At 45.5% G+C, this 22,007-nt stretch overlaps 1 protein-coding gene across 1 annotated transcript in view; it reads left to right on the top strand.

Annotated features, from left to right (window-relative positions):
* ATP7B (ATPase copper transporting beta) overlaps positions 1 to 22,007 on the top strand; it is an 86,324-nt gene that overhangs the window by 49,979 nt on the left and 14,338 nt on the right. Inside the window, 11 exon segments of the mRNA XM_044286530.1 lie at positions 2,275 to 2,366; positions 3,944 to 4,071; positions 5,071 to 5,225; positions 5,350 to 5,484; positions 16,563 to 16,757; positions 17,193 to 17,375; positions 17,708 to 17,903; positions 18,963 to 19,109; positions 19,636 to 19,670; positions 19,672 to 19,779; positions 20,969 to 21,172. Of these exon segments, the coding sequence (XP_044142465.1) occupies positions 2,275 to 2,366; positions 3,944 to 4,071; positions 5,071 to 5,225; positions 5,350 to 5,484; positions 16,563 to 16,757; positions 17,193 to 17,375; positions 17,708 to 17,903; positions 18,963 to 19,109; positions 19,636 to 19,670; positions 19,672 to 19,779; positions 20,969 to 21,172 (1,578 nt within the window).

Genomic DNA, 22,007 nt, shown 5'->3' on the forward strand with positions numbered 1-22,007 from the left:
ACCTCTTAGATCCTGTTTAACCCTTGCTACTGCTCGTGTTAGCACAGATTCATAGCTGTGCACATGGGAGCTGGCAAGATAGTCATGTCCCCCTGGACCCCTAAGCTCATGGGTATTGATTTACTCATTAGTTGCAGATTAAATCTTACTTGTAACGTGACCTGTTTTTTTTAGGCAGGGACTACACTGCAAAAAATCGCATGCGTCTATTTTATAGATGTGGTTTGGCTGTAGAAACAACAGAAAAGTCACAGAAAAGTCACAGGCGAGTCACATGCCGTGGCGCAAATTACATTAATGGAGTTATATTAGCGTGCGACTTGCGACCTGTGGCACAAAATCAATCAGATCTGGATTTTTTGCAACTATCGCGTCATGTCCTATATTGCCATTGACAATCGCCATTGACAATCATTAGATCCAGTGTAGTGCGACTTTCATGTTGTGTGACGCATGTCGCTGTGTAGCCCCATGCTTAAAGCGTCATAACTAGTGTTGAGCGAACTTGTGTTTTAAGTTCGGCGTCTAAAGTTCGGGTTATCGAAGAATTGCGTTATGGATTCCGCTACCATGGACCATAACGGAATTTAGAATACATAACGCGATTCTTCGATAACCCGAACCCAACTTTAGACGCCGAACTTAAAACACAAGTTCGCTCAACACTAGTTATAACTTTTCACCAAACTTTTGATATGTCATAGAGACATATCAAAAGTTTTGATCTATGGGGTCTGAGTGCTGAGACCCCCACGGATCCCAGGAATGAGGGAAGGAAGCATGCGCATATTCTGCTCTCTTCGCTGCATGAGAAGGGCTCCATAGAAGTCTATGGGCCATCACGATTCAGAACTCAGCAGCGAGGTGAGACCTCAGCAGAGTCACTTGCCATTTGCCTCATATTTGAGTAGGACTTGGCTCTGGACATTTTCTCTAGCCCACCAGGGTTCCTGGTATTTTTGTCTGCAAAAACAGCGCAGTCTACAGTGCTATTTGTGCTGTTCGTGCTGTCCAGCATTCCTGAACCCTGGCGGACCTCATTAGAAGTTCAATGGATGTGCCATGTTTGGTCAATGTGTGTTTGCATATAGATCCTGGATAACTGTGATGATGGCTTCACGCTTTCATCCACACTGTTAGGGCTCAGTCACATGACCGTATGGATGGTTCCGATCTGCAATTTTGTGGAACAGGTGCAGACCCATTCTTCTCAATTGGGCCGCAGAAGATGCGGACAGCACACCGTGTGCTGTCTGCATTGTTTTTTTTCACAAAAATAAATTGAATATGTCCTATTCTTGTCCGATTTGCGGACAAGTATAGGCATTTCTATTATGGGGGGCAGTTCTGTACCGCAAATTGCAGAACGCACACGGGTGGTATCCGTGTTTTGTGGATCAGCAATTTGCGGACTGCAAAACACGGCACGGTCGTGTGCATGAGGCCTTAAAGGGGTTTTCTGGGAGTACCATATTAATCACCTATCTTTAGGGTATGCCATCTTATCAATAACAGATTGGTGGGGGTCCAACTTTCGGCACCAGCTCTGATCAGCTGTTAGAAGAGGCCACAGCACTCTGATGAGCTCCGTGGCCTCTTCCTAGGCCATGTGACATCACGTTCATTGGTCACATGGCCTAGGTGTAGCTCAGTCCCATTCAAGTGAATGGGCCTGGGTTGCAATACCAAACACAGCCACTATACAGTGTAGGGCGCTGTGCTTGGTTTGCTGTTAGGAGGCTGTAGCACTTGTCCTTTTCAAACAGCTGATCAGTGGGGGTCCTGGGTTTCTGACCCTTACCAATCTGATATCGATGACCTGTCCTGAGAATAAGTCATCAATATTGTACTCCTGGAAAACCCGTTAAATATAAATATTAAACATTTGATATTTAAAGAACATGTCTTGGGAGGAAAAAAGTTTTAGAATGTACACCTTTGGAGTCCATTTTTTTTATTATTATTGCATTTAACTTATTTTTGGCTAAAAATCCTCAGATGACAGAAAAGACTAAAAAACCACAGGCAGCTAGTCGAGCATCTCAGCTCTGTACAGAAAAAAAGGATTCCATATTGTTAATAAAGACCAATTGAAAAAAAAAGATTTTTAGCTCAAAATAAGTATAGTGCAATAATTTTTGTAAAAAATTGCCCCAAAGGTGTACTGTACATAGCCTATAATTTCTGTGCATAACAAACAGTATTTGGAGTTAGGGGTGAAAAGGGCAATCTCCTTCACTATAAAGCATTTTTGTGATTCCCTCTCTACCGCAGAGTAAAACCTCGGAAGCTCTTGCCAAGCTTATATCCCTGCAGGCTACAGAGGCGACTGTTGTGACGCTTGGACCTAATCACTCAGTGGTGAGGTAACGCATCCCACTCCTTCATGGATTATATGGACAGAATAAAGAATAATTCAGTCATTCCCAACATCTGGCAGTTTACAGAAGAAGTTGAATAACTGTGAAATTAAATTAAAATTAAATTATTTCATGTCATTTCCTCTATTTAAAGACACCGGTGATTTTAAAGTTCTGCTGGTTGCCCTTGGTAACAGACAGCAGTTTACTTCCAATGTCAGACCATGTACTGGTCATCTAAGCCCCCACAATGCACTGCTGTCCAGTGAAAGGAGTCCCCAGAACACTATGGGAAAAACGGATAAAAAGGGGAAGATTTAGGCCTCCTGCACACGAGTGTATCCGTGTACTTGTGGTGTGCATGAGGCACTGCTTTTGTCTGCCCGTTAGAACCAATCACAGCACGACATTTATTTCATATTCTGCTCTTGAAAATGCCATCTGCACTGTGATTGCTTGCTAGACTATATTTCTCGTACACGGTTTGGTAAACCGGCCCCATTGTGTTACGCCCAGGATTAGGCTACTTTCACATCTGCGCTTTCCCTTTCCGCTTTAGACATCCGTCATAGCATCTCAATAGCGCCCCCCCCCATTGACTTACAAATGGTATTAGTGCTGGATCCGTCATGGCTTTTTTAGAGATAGTACAACCGGATCCGTAACGGTTGTGTTATCATGACGGAAGCGTTTTTACTGATCCATGACTGATCCAGCAAAAATGCAGATGTGAAAGTAGCCTTATTTCTATTTTATATCACATAATGCTAAGGCCGGGTTCACATCACCGTTATGCATTCCGTTATTGTTTTCCGTTATAACATGGTTAGAACGGAAAATAACAGAATCCATAAGACGGAAATAAAAACGGAAGCCTTTAAGAGGCATTCCGTTTTGATCCGTCATAATAGAAGTCTATGGGAAACATAACGGTTCCGTCTGGTTACCGTTATGCAGGGTTGAACAGAAAGTCCTGTCGACAGGCCGTCCTTAGCTTTCCATTCTTCTGATCCGTCAAAAGAAGAGAAAAAAAAGTATCCTGTAAAAAAAAAAAAAAAAAAGGATCCTGTTGCATCAGTTATGCATAGGATTGCATAGAATGCATTTTTTTTTACATGATCCTGTAGCAGTTGTCATCCGTTTGAGGCATTTCCGTCTGCGATCCCTTTTTTTAGACGGAAAAAAATGCTGCATGCAGAACTTTTTTTTCTTTCTAAAAAACGGATCTCAGACAGAATTGGCTCAAACAGATGACAACTGATGCAAGTGGATACGTTTTTTTTACAGGATCCTGTTTTTCTTTTCTCTCGCTCTTCTTCTGACGGATCAGAAGAACGGAAAGCTAAACGGTGATGTAAATTACCCATAGCTGTTCATCAAGTGAATGGGAGCTGAGCTGCAGAACCCCGTGTGGCCACTACACAGTGGAGGGCGCTGTCTGATTCTGGATCCATTCTCTGATTTAGTTCCGGTGTCGGTGGCTGATGCTGTGGGGGGTTCTGATAATGATGATCTCTCCTAAGTTTCATCACTGCCCCTGAACAGAAGGCTGTTTGCGTTCACACATTTTCGGCTCATTACAGGGAAGAACAGGTGGCCGTGGAGCTGGTCCAGAGAGGAGATATTGTGAAAGTTGTACCTGGGGGCAAGTTTCCTGTGGACGGGAAAGTTATGGAAGGAACATCTATGGCAGATGAGTCACTCATCACAGGTTACTACATTTATATTTGCTTTTTGTTTGTTTATTTGTTTTTTTCCTTTTAGAGATGTGATACAATGCCATAATAAATAGAAGTGAATCAGTAAACCCACTAATCCTCCAACTGTGCGGAGGGGGGATTGTTGACAGTCTGTGCCTGTCGTATGATAAGTAGCGTCCCTCAGACACCATGGTCACTGTGCTGCCCGTTTCTGGCGTTGTAGACTTCTTCACTTTCCGCTACAATTCATTGCGGTGTATATGTGGCTTTCTAAGTACTGCACAGAGGCTCAACTAAGCATATACCTCTCAGTGCTCTGTGAGTGCTCGATTATTTGCTCTCTTGTACAGAGAAGACCTCTATACTGTATATCCATGCAGTTTTGGTGCAGTTTTCTGTGGGCTGTCATTGGAATTTCACATCCCCTACACATGAGATCCAATGTATAGTCATATAGTGACCTCTAGTGGTGGAACTGCTAAAGTACAGTTCACAAGTAGACTTTATTCACAGTAAAGTATTGGCGTCCACCAAAAACTGACCTTTTTGCATGCATATTAATGTCACAGTTTCATCCATGTGGGTTCTATGTGTCCTTTTTTTTAAAGTCAATTTGTCATCATTCTTTGTGGTTCAAATAAAATATGGCTTCCTCATTCTTCTACCTTTTTGTCACCACTACATATCAACGGATGCATAAAAAACTAGATGATGTCCGTGTGCAGTTTTTTTCATGCTCCCATAGACATTGGTGGGAGAGTGTGGTCCACAAAAACTGAAGAGAATAGAGCATGGGCACCTATTATGTGTCAATAGCCCCAAAGACTTGTATGGGTCCATGTGCTATGGGTACCTTAGGGGTATGTAGTGCATATACATTATATATATGTATTTATTCAGATGGACAGAAGGGGACATTTGGGCTGTTGGTGCAGCTCCAGCAGATATTTTGGCCAGCCACATTGGGACGATATGTGTAACAATTTTCTGTATTTCCCTGTCTCTTCTAGGTGAGCCTATGCCTGTCAGGAAGAAGCCAGGAAGCATAGTCATTGCTGGGTCCATTAATGCTCATGGATCAGTCCTTGTGGAAGCCACCCATGTGGGCTCTGATACCACCCTGGCCCAAATTGTTAAGTTAGTAGAAGAGGCTCAAATGTCCAAGGTAAAACCAAAATGTGCTGTGAGACACCCTAGCTGTGTATTAATGCTGAGGGTATGAACGCCTTATACAGAGGTGTGTATTAAACGTCACTGACCCAGTGCTCTCACTGCTTTTCATTTTGTAGGCACCGATCCAGCAGCTGGCAGATAAAATCAGTGGGTATTTTGTCCCTTTTATAATTAGCATTTCCATTGTGACACTGATTGGATGGACCACTGTTGGCTTTGTGAATTTTGATGTCATATTGAAATATTTCCCAGTAAGTGTCCGGCTACATTATCTTTTCATGAAATGTCTATTGACTTTCTCTAATCTCATCTCTTGAATTCGATCCTCATTGAATTAACCCCTTCCTGATGCAGCGATCTTCAGTTTTTTTGTTTTTGTTTTGTTCTCCCTTAACTTTTTCTTTTTCTATTCACATTTACAGTCACGTGAGACCACATTCTAGTGGTACTATTTAATATTGTATACAATGTAGTGGGAAGCTGGAAAATTAGAAAATTTTCAAATGGGGAGGAATTGGAAAAAAACGCAATTGCACCGTAGTTTTTATGGGTTTCGGTTTTACAGCATTTCCTAAAACTGACATTCTGTGGTCGGTACAATTACAGTGAAATAATGTTTTCTTTGCATTGCCATATTCTAACCCCCTAAAAGTTTTTATTTTTTTATAGTTACGTCTATGGAGCTGAATGAGGGCAAATTTTTTTGAAGGGAGATCTGTAGTTTTTATTGATGGCATTTCCGGGTGTTTATGACTTTTTGATCACTTTTTATTACATTTTTGGGGGAGGTGAAGCGACCAAAAAACTGTAAATTGGCCGTTTAGATTTTTTTCTACATTACAGCATTTGCTGTACTGGATAAATACATTTATATTTTAATAATACTAATGATCTTAATTTTTTTATTGTTTATTTTTAAAATGGGGAAAGGGGGTTGTTTTGAAATTTTATGTTTTTATGTCTTTATTTTTTATATTTTTATAAAAACTTTGTTCACTTTTTTAACACTTATTTCTAGTTCAACTAGGGAACTTTAACATGTGATTGTCTGATTGCTTCTCCTATAGACTTCAATGATTTAACATTGAAGTCTGAAGGAAATTCACTATGTTATGAACTTAGCTGTGACAGTCCTTGGAGCCTTCAGAAGGCCTGAGGCTGCCATAGCAACTGAGCTGCTTCCGCAATCTCAGCACAAGAGAGCCGTTTGGTTCCCAGGAACGCAGCGCTCACAGGAAAAGATCACTTAGATGCCGTGGTCACATAAACTCTGCCACTGGGTGTCTGCAGGCACCTGGCGGCTATGAGACCTGCACTGCTCCTGCAGAAACACATACAAAGTTAGTCAGCACATCCAGAATGCAAACACATATCAATCTAAAATACACCTAAATTAAACGTCTTTCATGTGCAGATTGCGGCGCAGCAGGTATTTGCGCCGCAATCTGCGACTTCTCCCCGCTCATACTAGGTCTAAAATTGTGGACGGGGAAGGGGACGGGCTGGTAGTCCTGTCTTATTTACCATTTTCTACACCTGATTTAGGCGTAGAAAAAGGTCTAAACGTAAGACAGCTCGAAAGCTGTCTTACATTTAGAACTGGCGGAGGATCCGCTGAAGTTATTGAGAGGCCTGCGCCTCTTCAAAACTGTGGCGGATCCACCGCCAGCTTAGGACTTTAACACCAGTCTTAATAAATGTGCCCCATAGTATATGAATTAATACTATACTCACTATATAAATACATGTGAGATACTTAGCAAATATATTTTGATTAAAAACATTTGTGCCCATCCGCAACAGCAGGGTGACTTTTTTTGGATGGGAACCTATCTGTTTGATACCTCTTCTTGTGCCAACTGGACTAAAATGAATGATGTATCTTTAAAGATTCAACATCAGGCATCATGTACGACCAATGTTGGGAATGGATTCATGGAGTTCTCCACAATTTCTCTTTGTAAGAAGGGCCCCTTGACAATAAGCCAATCACAAAATGTCCCAGCAATCAGCTGTAATTTGTGGAAATATGGTAATAAGTGTTCATTTTCTCATCAGCGCCGACACAGGGGAAATTATGCATAACCCAGTGCAAATTCAAATCAATGGATTGTCTACAATGCAGGAAAGGACAAGTCCTCCAAAATGAGAGTCAGTCTTTTGTAGCCACAATCCACTCTGGTCAGGAGGTTAGGAACCTGAAACAGGGACCCCCCTTATTTTAACTCATGACTTCCTAAAAGAGTACCGTATATGATAATGGGTTTTCTGAATCGGAGAAATCCTTTAAATATGTATCTCATCTTTCACAGTGATGACAGACTTAGGGCTCATGTACACGAACGGACAGTCCTTGGACTTTTGCGGTCCGCAAAACACGGATGCTTCCCGTGTGCAAATTACGGAACGGGCCACCCATAATAGAAATGCCTATTCTTGTCCGTAAAGGGACAAGAATAGGACATGTTTTATTTTTTGCGGGGCCACGGAACGGAGTAACGGATGTGGACAGCACACGGAGTGCTGTCCATATGTCTTGCGACCCCATTGACGTGAATGGATCCGCATCTGAGCCACAAAAAATGGGGCTCGGATGGGGAACCAAACCACGTTCGTGTGCATGAGGCCTTAGTTCGTTCTGTCTCATGTTAGGATAAGCCATGAATGATTAGTGGAGGTCCAACCACTGTGACCCCTGCTGATCTCTAGAACTAAGGTGGAGTGGTGCTAGGAATGTGCCATGACACTTGGATTTCCGTCAGCTCTGCTCAGCTTTTTATGGAGGCTGTATGGTTGCCTGTTCACTATCAGGGTGCTAACGTGGATTGGAAATAAGTGATTGCTCCCTGGTTTTTTTCATTAGGGTTTATGCATCAATTCAATTATGGCGGAGTAGACACTGTATGCACTGTGTGATGGTCACTCAGCAGTTGTACAGACACAAATGACTTCTTACTCAGCAAAAAGGGGCATAAAGTCTCGGTAAACAATTCCAAGTGTGACTTGCCAACCAGGGGCGGATTAAGTGCATGATGGGCCCGGGGCTCTCTACCCAACTTGGGCCCCTCCCTCTATTTTAGTTTAGTTGTTTTTTCTATGTGAAGAGGCTGTGGTGCTTCGTGAGCGCCACAGTCTCTTCCTAGGCCATATGACATCACATTCATTGTTACATGGCCTAGGTGCAGCTCAGTTCCATCTGAGTGGTTGGGGCTGAGCTGCAATACCAAGCACAGTGCTATCAAATGACATTGCTGAACAAAGAGGCTGCGGAGCTTACTGGACTATCGCGGTCTCCTCAAACAGCTTATTGGCCAGGGTGCCAGGAGTCGGTCCCCCACCAGTCTCATATTGATGACCTATCCTGAGGATAGGCCATCAATATATCAATCCCAGAGAAACCTTTTACCTTATGCTATCTGTAGTGTTACATAGGACTGCAAAAATACCCAGGAGCCATTGGCTCCTAAACTGAAAAATTTAGGAGCAAAATTAATTTTTTTGTTGCCAAATTTAAAATACATACCGTATTTTTTGCTTTATAATATGCACCTGGATGTAAGACACACCCCAGGTTTAAAGGAGGAGAATAATAAAAAAATATTTTCAACCTAAAGGTGGGCTAAAACATGTGCAGTACATGGGTTCATACCTATGGATGAAGGGGGTTATAGTCATATAATATAAACACTGTTAAGTGTACTGTAATTCACCTGTGTTATAACCCCCCCCCCCCCTTATAGATGAGGGGACTTATGGTCACATTTAATATACACAGGTCATTATGGTACAATTCCTGGACAGTGTTAATATTAAATGTGACTATAAGCCCCTTCATACATAGAAATTCACTAAGGCACTGCTGCACATAGGTGTTTTCCTATGAATGAGGGGGGTTATAGTCACATTTAATGCAAACACTTAGGCCAATAATAGTACAGCTCCTGGACAGTGTTTATATTAAATGTGACTATAGCACCACTCATCCTAAAGGGTGCACCCATGTACCCATGCTGGGCATTTGGGTCGGCGTTGGGCCCCCCAGCGATGTCGGGCCCGGGGCTACAGACCCAAACGCCCCAATTATAATCCGCCACTGATTGTATCTCGGTCCAGTGGAAGCAGATACAATTGAGTGCAGGGTCCGCAGTCAGAAAACGGCGGCCCTAAACATCTACCGCTCCTGCTGGATGCCGAGAGTCAGACCGCCACCGACCTAATACTGATGGCCGATCCTCAGGACAGCGGTAATAATAGTCTTTCATTGGCTTATAACGTTACACTTAACCCAGCCGGTGTAAATACAGGGGGTCGGTGGCAGTATTAACCCTTTAAATAAGATATGCATCCCAAGTGGATCCATTCTGTGTGGATGTGCCCAAAACATATGTGACTACATGTGTCAGCCTAGTGAATGACTACTACTCCTCACAGGCAGCGTGTAAAGAGGCGCAGGCGAGTTGCGGGTATAAATAGCGCAGACACATGCAGGAGCAGAGGACGTGGCAGGAAATCAATACGGTCTCGCTCCCGCGGCAGGGGTTCAGTCAGCAGTATGGGGTGCGCCACAGTCTTATCTACCTATAGGGAGGTATGTACTGAGCTCCCCCTGGTGGTGGCTGCAGGCAGCCGGACGTTTTCAGCTGAATTTAATGATTATAAATAGGGAGCAATATTCAGACCCCCCCTTGTGGAAAGCCCAAGGGGAGAAAAAAAATCTGTGTCACGTGTAGCCCACCATGGCAATATATATTTATACACTAAGCCAAGCCTATTACTCCACCCAGTGGCAGCACTGTAAGAATGCCTCATTTATGCCTCTTTATAGTATAATGTACCCTTAGTACTCCTCAAAAAGTATGAGGCCTCCATAAGTGCCCCCTATACAGTATAACACCCCCATAAGTGCACTCCACACAGTGTGAGGCCCCTTAAGTGCCCCCTATACAGTATAACACCCCCAAAAGTGCACTCCACCCATTATGAGGCCCCCTAAGTGCCCCATGCATTCCTAACTTTGAAATAAACCCATCCCATGTTCCCACAAGGAGCGGTGCAGAGCAGGACTGCTCTTCTCCCGTCTACGTCATGTGTGGCCCAGCACAGCAGGTTCGGTGATGTCACTGTATCGGGCCCGCCTGCGCTGAACCACTGGCAGCAGCTAAATGGTGGAGCAGGAGGAAGCTGATGGTTCCTTCTTCACCGCTGTGTCCTGAGGATCCACATACAGATGAAGTCGGAATATGCAGCAGCTCTCAGGGACCGGAAGACAGAGAGCGAAATTAGGGACAGTCCTGCTGGATCTGGAATGGTCGGAAGGCAAGGTCATACTGTTTATAGGGACACTGTGCTGACACTAATGATGGGGGTCACACTAACAGTGCTCTTAATAGAGGCACTATGGCTGTTTTTGGGGTGTGGCTGTTACTCCTGGTTGGGGTCTCCTTGTACCATGTGCATAGACCTGAACTGCATAAATAAAAAGGAACCAAAGAACTTAGAAAACCCAGAAAGATTTTATTAACTAAGTTCATTAAAAATATAGAAATTCTGGAGATGTTAGTGGAGCTTTGCATCATGGATATCTGGCGGGATGGTGGTCCTCTGCATCATGGATTTCTGGCAGGATGGTGGTCCTCTGCATCATGGATATCTGGCAGGATGGTGGTCCTCTGCATCATGGATATCTGGCGGGATGGTGGTCCTCTGCATCATGTATATCTGACGGGATGGCGGTCCTCTGCATCATGTATATCTGACGGGATGGCGGTCCTCTGCATCATAGATATCTGGCAGGATGGCGGTCCTCTGCATCATGGATATCTGGCAGGATGGCGGTCCCCTGCATCATGGATATCTGGCAGGATGGCGGTCCTCTGCATCATAGATATCTGGCAGGATGGTGGTCCTCTGCATCATAAATATCTAGCAGGATGGTGGTCCTCTGCATCATAGATATCTAGCAGGATGGTGGTCCTCTGCATCATAGATATCTAGCAGGATGGTGGTCCTCTGCATCATAGATATCTAGCAGGATGGTGGTCCTCTGCATCATGGATATCTGGCAGGATGGTGGTCCTCTGCATCATAGATATCTAGCAGGATGGTGGTCCTATGCATCATAGATATCTAACAGGATGGTGGTCCTCTGCATCATAGATATCTAGCAGGATGGCGGTCCTCTGCATCATGGATATCTGGCAGGATGGCGGTCCTCTGCATCATAGATATCTAGCAGGATGGTGGTCCTCTGCATCATAGATATCTAGCAGGACGGTGGTCCTCTGCATCATAGATATCTAGCAGGACGGTGGTCCTCTGCATCATAGATATCTAGCAGGACGGTGGTCCTATGCATCATAGATATCTAGCAGGATGGTGGTCTTATGCATCAAAGATATCTGGCAGGATGGTGGTCCTCTGCATCATAGATATCTGGCAGGATGGTGGTCCTCTGCATCATGGATATCTGGCAGGATGGTGGTCCTCTGCATCATAGATATCTAGCAGAATGGTGGTCCTCTGCATCATAGATATCTAGCAGGATGGTGGTCCTCTGCATCATAGATATCTAGCAGGATGGTGGTCCTCTGCATCATAGATATCTAGCAGGATGGTGATCCTCTGCATCATAGATATCAGGCAGGAAGGTGATCCTCTGCATCATAGATATCTTGGCAGGATGGTGGTCCTCTGCGTCATGGATATCTGGCAGGATGGTGGTCCTCTACATCATAGATATCTGGCAGGATGGTGGTCCTCTGCATCATAGATATCTGGCAGGATGGTGGTCCTCTGCATCATGGATATCTGGCAGGATAGTGTTCCTCTGCATCATAGATATCTGGCAGGATGGTGGTCCTCTGCATCATAGATATCTGGCAGGATGGTGGTCCTCTGCATCATAAATATCTAGCAGGATGGTGGTCCTCTGCATCATGGATATCTGGCAGGATGGTGGTCCTCTGCATCATAGATATCTAGCAGGATGGTGGTCCTCTGCATCATAGATATCTAGCAGGATGGTGGTCCTCTGCATCATAGATATCTAGCAGGATGGTGGTCCTCTGCATCATAGATATCTCGCATGATGGTGGTCCTCTGCATCATAGATATCTGGCAGGATGGTGGTCCTCTGCATCATAGATATCTGGCAGGATGGTGGTCCTCTGCATCATGGATATCTGGCAGGATGGTGGTCCTCTGCATCATGGATATCTGGCAGGATGGTGGTCCTCTGCATCATGGATATCTGGCAGGATGGTGGTCCTCTGCATCATGAATATCTGGCAGGATGGTGGTCCTCTGCATCATGGAAATCTGGCAGGATGGTGGTCCTCTGCATCATGGATATCTAGCAGGATGATGGTCCTCTGAACGATGGTGTTCCTCGGGTATGATTAGGTAATTGAATCAGATCTGTGATCCTGTGCTGTATCCGGTGGTAACACATCTGAATGGACGGCGGTATTTGTGTCATCTTCAGCCCATTCAGGACCCACAAAACAGATGTTCTTAAAGAGATTCTGGTTTATTTCTTCAATGTCGTTTTTGTAGACTTTGCTATAAGGCACAGGAATTGCTTGGTTGAGAAAGTCACTTAGATCATCAGCCGGCAATGTTACTGGGGACTCGCTTCTTCCAGCCTCCAGGTCCGCCCAGTTGATAGATCAAAAAAATGTCTGCTGTGTGGAAGACGCCATACCCGTGGACTAGGAAGGGACACTCGTTGGAAAGCCTTAGGATGTATCTCTCGGTAAGGTGGGACTTTAATGACTTGGATTTTGACTGTATCTTAATTGCCATCTGCTCTCTACGGACGACATCCGTCGCCGAGATGACTTTGCCGAACCCACCCTCTCCGAGTATGTGATGGTAGCAAAACTTATCCGCACTTAAAGAGGCGCAAACTCTCTGGAGGCCGGAGCAGGACCCGCTGAGAGCTAGCACAGGTTCCTCATTTTTGATTTTTATCTTACCCTGTCTGGGTTCTCTGGTTTTGCTACCGTCAAGTTGCTCGCTTGATCTTTTCCTCTTTGGCGGTGATGGACTGGACGGCGTTTTTCCATCTGGTGCTTCTTTTTCGGTCCCAATCCTGGGTCTCTTATGTGGAACTCGCTTTGAATATTTCTCCTCCTCATTTTCGGCCGCAGCCTCCTCTTTCTTTCTCCCTCTACGTCTTTTCCTGGAGCTCATTGTCAACGATTCCAAAAGACGTTAAAAAATAAAGTCAATTTACATCCAAACTCGCAAATAACACAGAAGTGTCGCGCCAGTTTGAAGTGTCTGGAAAGACTGAGCTTCAGGAGTCTCGGAACTGTAAAAAGGAACTCTATGATGTCATTGGTGATTGTGATGTCATATTCTACAGGAGGTTGCCAAGTCCTGGTTTGTGATGTCATCTGATTTGCATATTCAGTGGATGAAAGAGGGCACTTGATTGTGATGTCATGGGATTTGCATATTCAGTGGACAGAGGTCAGCAGTGGATTGTGATGTCATGAACTCCATCTTGAAAGGAAGGGGAATGTACAAAGTCTGTGCGGATGAGGCAAACCAAGGCCCATCACTAACATATCTGATCTTATTACACTGGCTTCCAATGGGGGCAACATATAGTAACCACATGCCGGCTCACTAGGGCTGAAACGATTATTCGAATAACTCGATTAAATCGAGTCAAAAAATTCATCGATGCAGTTTCCCTGCATCGAGGAATCGTTTACACCACGTGATCACGGAGCGGGAGTGAAATTAAGCGTCTCACTCACCGCTTCCGTGTCCTCCGGAGGTCAGAGAGGCAGGACTGAGCCGGCCGGCACAGAGGAGGGAGGAGGAGGGAGTCCCTCCCTCCCCACTGTGCGCGGCTGCCGCTGAACACCAATGAGGACAGAGTAGGAGGAGGAGGGGAGGGACTGTGGCCACTGCACTACCAATGAATCTGCCGGCCATATCCCACAGGGTCCTCCTCCTCCCCCCCCCCCCATCATTGGTGGCAGTTTGCAGTTCCGATCACAGCCCCAGCAGTGTAATGCTGGGGCTCCGTTCGGTTACCATGGCAGCCAGGATGCTACTGAAGTCCTGGCTGTCATGGTATGTTAGTGAGCAGAGAGCAGGGCATTATACTCACGTGCGCTGTGGCCGCCGGTCGCTCCTTCTTCTGTCTGTGCGGCGGATTGCTAATGCTTACAGCATTAGCAATGCGCCGCACAGACCTATGAGAAGGAGCGACCGGCGGCCACAGCGCACGTGAGTATAATGCGCTGCTCTCTGCTCACTAACATACCATGGCAGCCAGGGCTTCAGTAGCGTGACTCCTGGCTGCCATGGTAACCAATCGGAGCCCCAGCATTACACTGCTGGGGCTCCGATCGGAACTGCAAACTGCCACCAATGATGGGGGGGGAGGCAGATCAGAGGCTGGGGGGAGGGGGGGAGGCAGATCAGAGGCTGGGGGGAGGCAGATCAGAGGCTGGGGGGAGGGGGGAGGCAGATCAGAGGCTGGGGGGGAGGGGGGAGGCAGATCAGAGGCTGGGGGGAGGGGGGGAGGCAGATCAGAGGCTAGGGGGAGGGGGGGCAGATCAGAGGCTGGGGGGAGGGGGGGAGGCAGATCAGAGGCTGGGGGGAGGCAGATCAGAGGCTGGGGGGAGGGGGAGAGGCAGATCAGAGGCTGGGGGGAGGGGGGGGCAGATCAGAGGCTGGGGGGAGGGGGGAGGCAGATCAGAGGCTGGGGGGGAGGCAGATCAGAGGCTGGAGGGGGGAGGCAGATCAGAGGCTGGGGCAGGGAGGCAGATCAGAGTCTGGGGGCAGGGAGGCAGATCAGAGGCTGGGGGCAGGGAGGCAGATCAGAGGCTGGGGGCAAGGAGGCAGATCAGAGGCTGGGGGCAGGGAGGCAGATCAGAGGCTGGGGGCAGGGAGATGGAGAGAGAGTGGTTAATGGAGGCTGCAGGCACCACCTTGGTATGTATAAAGTTATTGGTTTAGAGAGGGGTTAATGAAGGCACCTCCAAGGTGCTTTCATTAACCTCTTCAAACCAATAACTTTATACATGCCTAATGCCAAGGTGCTTCCATTAACCCCTCCAAACCCAATGGGCATGTATAAAGTTATTGGTTTGGAGGGGTTAATGGAAGCACCTTGGAGGTGCCTTCATTAACCCCTCTCTAAACCAATAACTTTATACATACCTAATTACGTACGTTATTTTAAGTAGCTTTTTCTTATTAGATTACTCGATGAATCGAGAAATATAATCGATAGAATACTCGATTACAAAAATATTCGTTTACTGCAGCCCTACGGCTCACAAGACCCCGACCCCCTGAACTGAGGTGTTGTGAGGGTATTTTACATAATTAATCCCTCCATGACCAGCCTGTTTAGGGCCCTATTGACCAAGGGATTTTTTTAAAAGAGCTATATTTTTTTTATTTTTCTGTCTATGTAGCCTTATGAGGGTTTGGCTTTTGTAGGACAAGTTGCAGTTTTTAATGGCACCATTTTGAGGTACACATAACTTTCATTAACCCTTTCTGCATGGGAGATAGGAAAAAAACAACAATACTAAGTTTTTACATCCTAAATTTTTCATCAATCACAAACAACATGATGAGGTTACTCTCTGGGTCAGTACCGTTACTAAGAATGCCACGTAGGGTGGGTTCACACTAGTGATAGGGATTCCGTTATGGCTTTCCATTATAACATGGTTATAACGGAATCCATAAGACGGAAGGACGACGGATCCGTTCCTCTGCCCATAGACTTCTATTAGGACGGAAAGGAAAATGAATGCATTGGGGACCGCAATTTGCGCTCCCCAATGCACGGGCATCATGTTCAACTTGAACACCACACCGAGCATAGGAGGGAAGGGGGAAACAGGGAATCAGGCCTCAGAACTAGGGAAGGAAGATGGACACCTCCTAGTGAAACCCTAACCAAAATATTAGGGATAGGGCACATGCAGAAAAAAGGGGATGGCTGTCTCTACTCACTTGTCCCCGAGCGCTCCCATAATGAAGCCAAGTAGACCCGGCCTCTCCTGTGGAACATCGCAGGTGGTGCGATGATGTCACCACGCCGTCTACGTCACCATTGATACCCTTTTTCTGTCGACGCTGCTGTATGCTCAATTGCCAACGTTCCATACCCTGCTTCCCAGACTAGTGTACTGTCCTTCTGGTACACTGGTCATATACACTATTTTTAACTCTTATACTGTATTATCCCTAATTTATGTATATTCTAAGCTACCATGATCCATTTACTATTTCTTAGTGTGTATTCAGTTTATTTTTGCTATTAATTTTATTCTTTATCTACTTTCAGGATTACAGTAAGACCATCTCGAAGACTGAGATAATCATACGGGTTGGCTTCCAGACTGCCATCACTGTGCTGTCCATTGCGTGTCCCTGTGCTTTAGGCCTGGCTACTCCCACTGCCGTGATGGTGGGTACTGGAGTGGCTGCACAAAATGGCATCCTCATCAAAGGTGGAGAGCCCCTGGAGATGGCACATAAGGTTGGTATGTGTTGGAAATACAGTTTGAACTATTTGAGTCATGCTGGCCTTGATATGGAAGTATACTGGAGCCTGTGATGCACACCATGCAACATAGGAACTCCTTATGTGTTTGCTTTGGCAAATACTTTTACTCCAAAAATTACTAGACCCTAAAGTACCAAGCTATGTTTCATCCTTATGGAATTACGGAGTATATCAGTTTTTTGACATTGATGACCTATCCTTTCAGATCGGTGGGGGTCCGATGCCGGACACTATGGCAGGATCCCAGATTCTAAACATTAGACAGAGCCGGTGTACTGCAGCTCAGCTCCCATTCAAGTGAATGGGAACAGTGGAGATGCCGGGTCCCCACCAGTCTGGATAGGTCATCAATATCAAAATAATATAAATGATACGAATTTACAAAAGTGAATTGTTGCCTTTTAACAGATAAATACAGTGATGTTTGACAAGACTGGAACAATAACTCATGGAGTCCCTAAAGTCATGAGAGTCCTGCTGCTGGGTGATGTGGTCAGTATGCCCCTAAAAAGAATGCTTGCCGTGGTTGGTACAGCAGAAGCCAGCAGTGAACATCCCTTGGGAATGGCAGTGGCAAAGTATTGCAAGGAGGTAAAGAATAGGTACAGTAGTATGATGTGACTGTCTATCCTTAAAGTGTACAATCTGAGTATAGAGTCCACACTCTACACTCACAAGAAGTGAATCATCCACCCACATCATATCTGCTAGATATCGGCCATCCATATACATGGATATGCCGGCTCCTCTACAGACAGATGCTCTGTATAGCCACTAGGTAAGGGTCCTGAATGGACGACCTCTCTATTAATTTGAACATGGGTTTTCTGTACCAGACAACCTATTGAAGATCACTGCTACCGCAGCTTTGGGGCTCTCAGTTATGAGTATTATAACTACTTATACTTTGACATTTCATGTAGGAGCTTGGTACAGAATCCCTGGGATATTGTACGGATTTCCAGGCAGTCCCAGGATGTGGGATCCGCTGTCAAGTGAATAATGTGGAAAGAGTCCTGGTGCAAAGTGAAGAGGGCTTGAATGAGCAGAATGTCTACAAGAGCGGCCTCATCCGTCCACAAGAAGACAGCTCCCTAATCATTGCTCCTGAACTACAAGGTAGAATTCTGCTGAGCTAAACCCTCTGAGAATGCTCTCCTGCGGCAATATGCAGGACAGGGCAGTGCTTTTTACTATTCTGTGCAAGCATGGCCACCGCGGATGGAATGCAGGGGGGTCATGTCTAGGGATGAGCGAATGGACTTCGGATAAAACATTCGAAGTCGATTTGCATAAAACTTTGTTCCAATACTGTTTATTAGAATTTATTTCCTCTGATGAGCCGAAGTTATTGCTTGGCGAAGTCTCGCTAGACTTCAGGTAATGACTTCATAAATTAATTTGTACTGTAAAAAAACATTTCCCGAACTCGGGTTCGGTCCCAAGGTACCACTTGGAACCGAACCTGAGTTCGGGAAATGTTTTTTTACAGTATAAATTAATTTATGAAGTCATTACCTGAAGTCTAGCGAGACTTCGCCAAGCAATAACTTCGGCTCATCAGAGCCAATACATTCTAATACTGTACGGAGCTCCTGCAGTATTGGAATGAAGTTTTATGCAAATCTGTAGTCGATTCGCTCATCCCTAGTCATGACCATGGAAATGAGCTGTGTATAATGTGATGGAAAAATGTATCTAGCCAGCAAATGAAGCAATATGGACAATCACAATACATTAGTAAGTGCCTTTTGCCATTTGCTGAAACCCTTAAACCTAACACTTGTGTCTAGAAAAGCTCCTCCAGTTTTCCTACTGGAGTGAGATTGAGACTTAAAAAAATAAAAAGTCTCAGTGATAAATCTGTAGTGACACTCATTAACATAGCTAACCATACCCACTTTTCCACCCCTATTTCAGAACTGCAGTGAGTGGTGTAGAACTGCAAAAAAATTCCGCAAGTGAGCCCAAAAAGCCCCAAAAGCTGCGAGTTTTTGGAGCCAGAATTCTGGAGTGAAGGTGTGATCAATTGGGGCCATTGTCCAGTTTCTAATAGATGCTCTCATTCTATATCAATGAATATGAAGTCTGATGAAAGTCCCTAAGAAAAAATGTCCAGGAAAGAACAGAAAGTTCCTTATTTTCTTGTAGCATTCACTAATGAAGGTCTTTCTGCAGGTGCCGCAGCTCCGCAACCTCATTCTGTGCTGATCGGGAACAGGGAATGGATGAGACGCAATGGATTGCACATTTCCAGTGATATAGACGAGGCCATGACAGCTCATGAAATGAAAGGACAGACTGCAGTGCTAGTAGCTATCGATGGTAATGTCTTAAGGCCCTATCAGACTGAACAGTATTCGGGCCAATTATCTGGAACCAGCATTCATAGGAAAGGTCATTTCTGACAACTGGCCTGTATCATTGCGCAGTCGCTCATTTGTCAGCTGATTGGCATCTTTCATCGCCAGGACATCTCTTTGTGTAATCGGGGATGTGCTGCCGATAATCACTAGAACTGAATGACGGAGGAACGACTGCCATAGCAATCATTCTTTCACCATCCACTTTGCAGTAGGCCGGTGCCAACAAGCGCCAGTGGACGTGCTTATCATCCACCGCGATCGTCCTGTCCGAATATCAGGCACTATAATAGGTCCCTCACCAATGCATCATGTGGTACATACAAATCTGTCTTTATCTGTTTTATCTTTACCCAAGGCATCAGTCCTGATTTACCTTATCTTTCTAAAGCCTTGGCAACATTTTGATAACCTGGCACCTGTCTAGGAGCGTGTGCTGAATGCTTCTGTAATGCCATTATATATTGTGACAATGTTTTCCTCAAAAGGTGCACTGTGTGGAATGATCGCCATCGCAGACACAGGTGAAGCAGGAGGCAGCTCTCGCTGTCTATACATTAGAAGCTATGGGGGTGGATGTAGTACTGATCACAGGAGACAACAGGAAGACTGCCAAAGCAATCGCCACTCAGGTACTTAGACCTCTCAGCAGTGGTCACCTAACCGGCTTATGGGAAATAATAATCATCTTTTTTTATATAGCGCCACCATATTCCGCAGCGCTTTACAATCAGGGGGTTCATGTACAAAACAAGACATCACAACGTAACCGGCTAATATATAACTGAAACACTAGGAGTGAGGACCCTGCTCGCAAGAGCTTACAATCTATGAGGAAGTGGGGGTGACACAAAAGGTAGTTGATTGTTATATGAAGTGGTCCAGACATCTTTGTACTGGACCCCTTCGTGTTACTCTCAGCTAGTGGTATCTCAATGTCTTGCAGGGGCGGACTGGCCATAGACTCTACATGGAAAAAGACCACCTCATGGTCAACAGCCAGGTACATAAAGATCTAATGCTCTCAGCATTACTTAATGTAGAAGCATCAGGTACTCATGCACCCGGCCAGGACCCAGGTCCCCTCCTGATTTCTATATTACTATCCTCAGGACAATGATAGTTTCATACTGTGGCACGGGTGGCAGTATTTTGTGCTGCACTGTGGTATCTGGTTCTGCTGGGGCAGTATTTTGTGCTGCACTGTGGTATCTGGTTTTGCTAGGCCCAGGGGCGTAGCTAAAGGCTTATGGGCCCTGGTGCAAGAGTTCAGCTTGGGCCCCCCTTCCCTCAAACCTTCGTGCTGCATGAGGCAAAAATTTAAACTGCACTCCCCTCCTCCTCCATACCAAATTTTCAACCTAACTCCTTCTGTCCAGCCAGAGGTGTAACTTGCATACACTTTCTATATTACCAGTGTCTTATGTGGCACAAGGGTCTTTGGGCCCCTCAGGCTCCTGGGCCCAGTAGCGACTGCTACCTCTGCACCCCCTATAGCTACACCCCTGGCTAGTCCGCTATTTAGTTCTGCGCTATGGTATTGCTGGCCCCGCCTACTTCTGTTGTCACTGCCTACATGTGCTTTCCCTGCATTTTGTCACTTTGGACCTACCTACAACATAGAGATACTTTTAGTTTTTTTTTTCCAGGGCCACTTTAAGTTCCCAGTCCGCCCCTGATATTTTGTATCACTTTTTTTGGAATGTAGAATTACTGTTCATTTCGTACACGGTGATATCACTTTTTTTTATTTTATTATTATCTCTATTCTCAGTGTGTGCCAGTAAAAAGGAATCACTTATAAAGTTTTCATTCTTGCAGGTTGGGATCAAGAAGGTATTTGCAGAAGTTCTTCCTTCTCACAAGGTGGCCAAAGTCCAGGCTTTGCAAAGAGAGGGGAAGAGAGTCGCCATGGTTGGAGATGGCATCAATGATTCCCCGGCATTAGCCAGAGCTGACATTGGGATTGCCATTGGGACCGGAACTGATGTTGCCATTGAAGCTGCAGATATTGTTCTTATCAGGGTATGTTACTGTATAAAACAATTCACACAAGTAGCATTTTGACAAAAAAAGGAAAGAAGTCATATTCCCTTTAACTTCACTGACTGCTCAGCAGTCTAGTTCTACTGCTGAAGAATGTTCATCTTTTAAGTTGGGCTTGTACTAAGATGGACGACCAAACTATTACTGCACCACTGCGCTCACAACCATAAAAATAACCCCCCTTAACCTACAGGACCACTAACCAACAGGATATATAGTCACTCCTTGTAACGGAACTCCTAGCACCCCGACCGGGTACCTCCGTCGCTAGATGCTCCTAGTGCTTTCCGAGGACTCCAAGCACTCCACTTGACACCGTACGCCCTGCAGACCCCACGAACCGCCACAGCTTGGTTGGGGTCTCACCGTCCTCCACCCACGCTGGACCTACGACAAGGCTCCAGGCTCCAGTGGGTGAACCTCTCCTACAGCCAGAGAGCAGGAACAGCTCTTACAAGAGCTAGTAGTTATGCCAGGGGAGTATAGCAAATCTTCAGCGTATAGCAATCCCTCAGTTTGATCAGTTATCCAAACACCAGTCTCAACATGATGAAGGATAAAACAGGAACACTTTATTGAGGGCTACTCGCCCGTATTTATGCAGGTCCATATCTGGTGGACACGCCCACAGGGGACCAGAATGGAGACTGCGACACACCGAACAGATACAACATATCCCCACAATGCATCATGGTTTCCTCCTCTCTGCCCCAGAGACAACCGGGGGATAATCCAATTATCTCTCAGGACAAAGGGGAGATCGCCAATACACATGCGGGGACAACAGGACAGAAATCACCAGTTAAACACACAA

This window comes from Bufo gargarizans, chromosome 3, assembly GCF_014858855.1.
Source record: "Bufo gargarizans isolate SCDJY-AF-19 chromosome 3, ASM1485885v1, whole genome shotgun sequence".
Taxonomy (NCBI): Eukaryota; Metazoa; Chordata; class Amphibia; order Anura; family Bufonidae; genus Bufo; species Bufo gargarizans.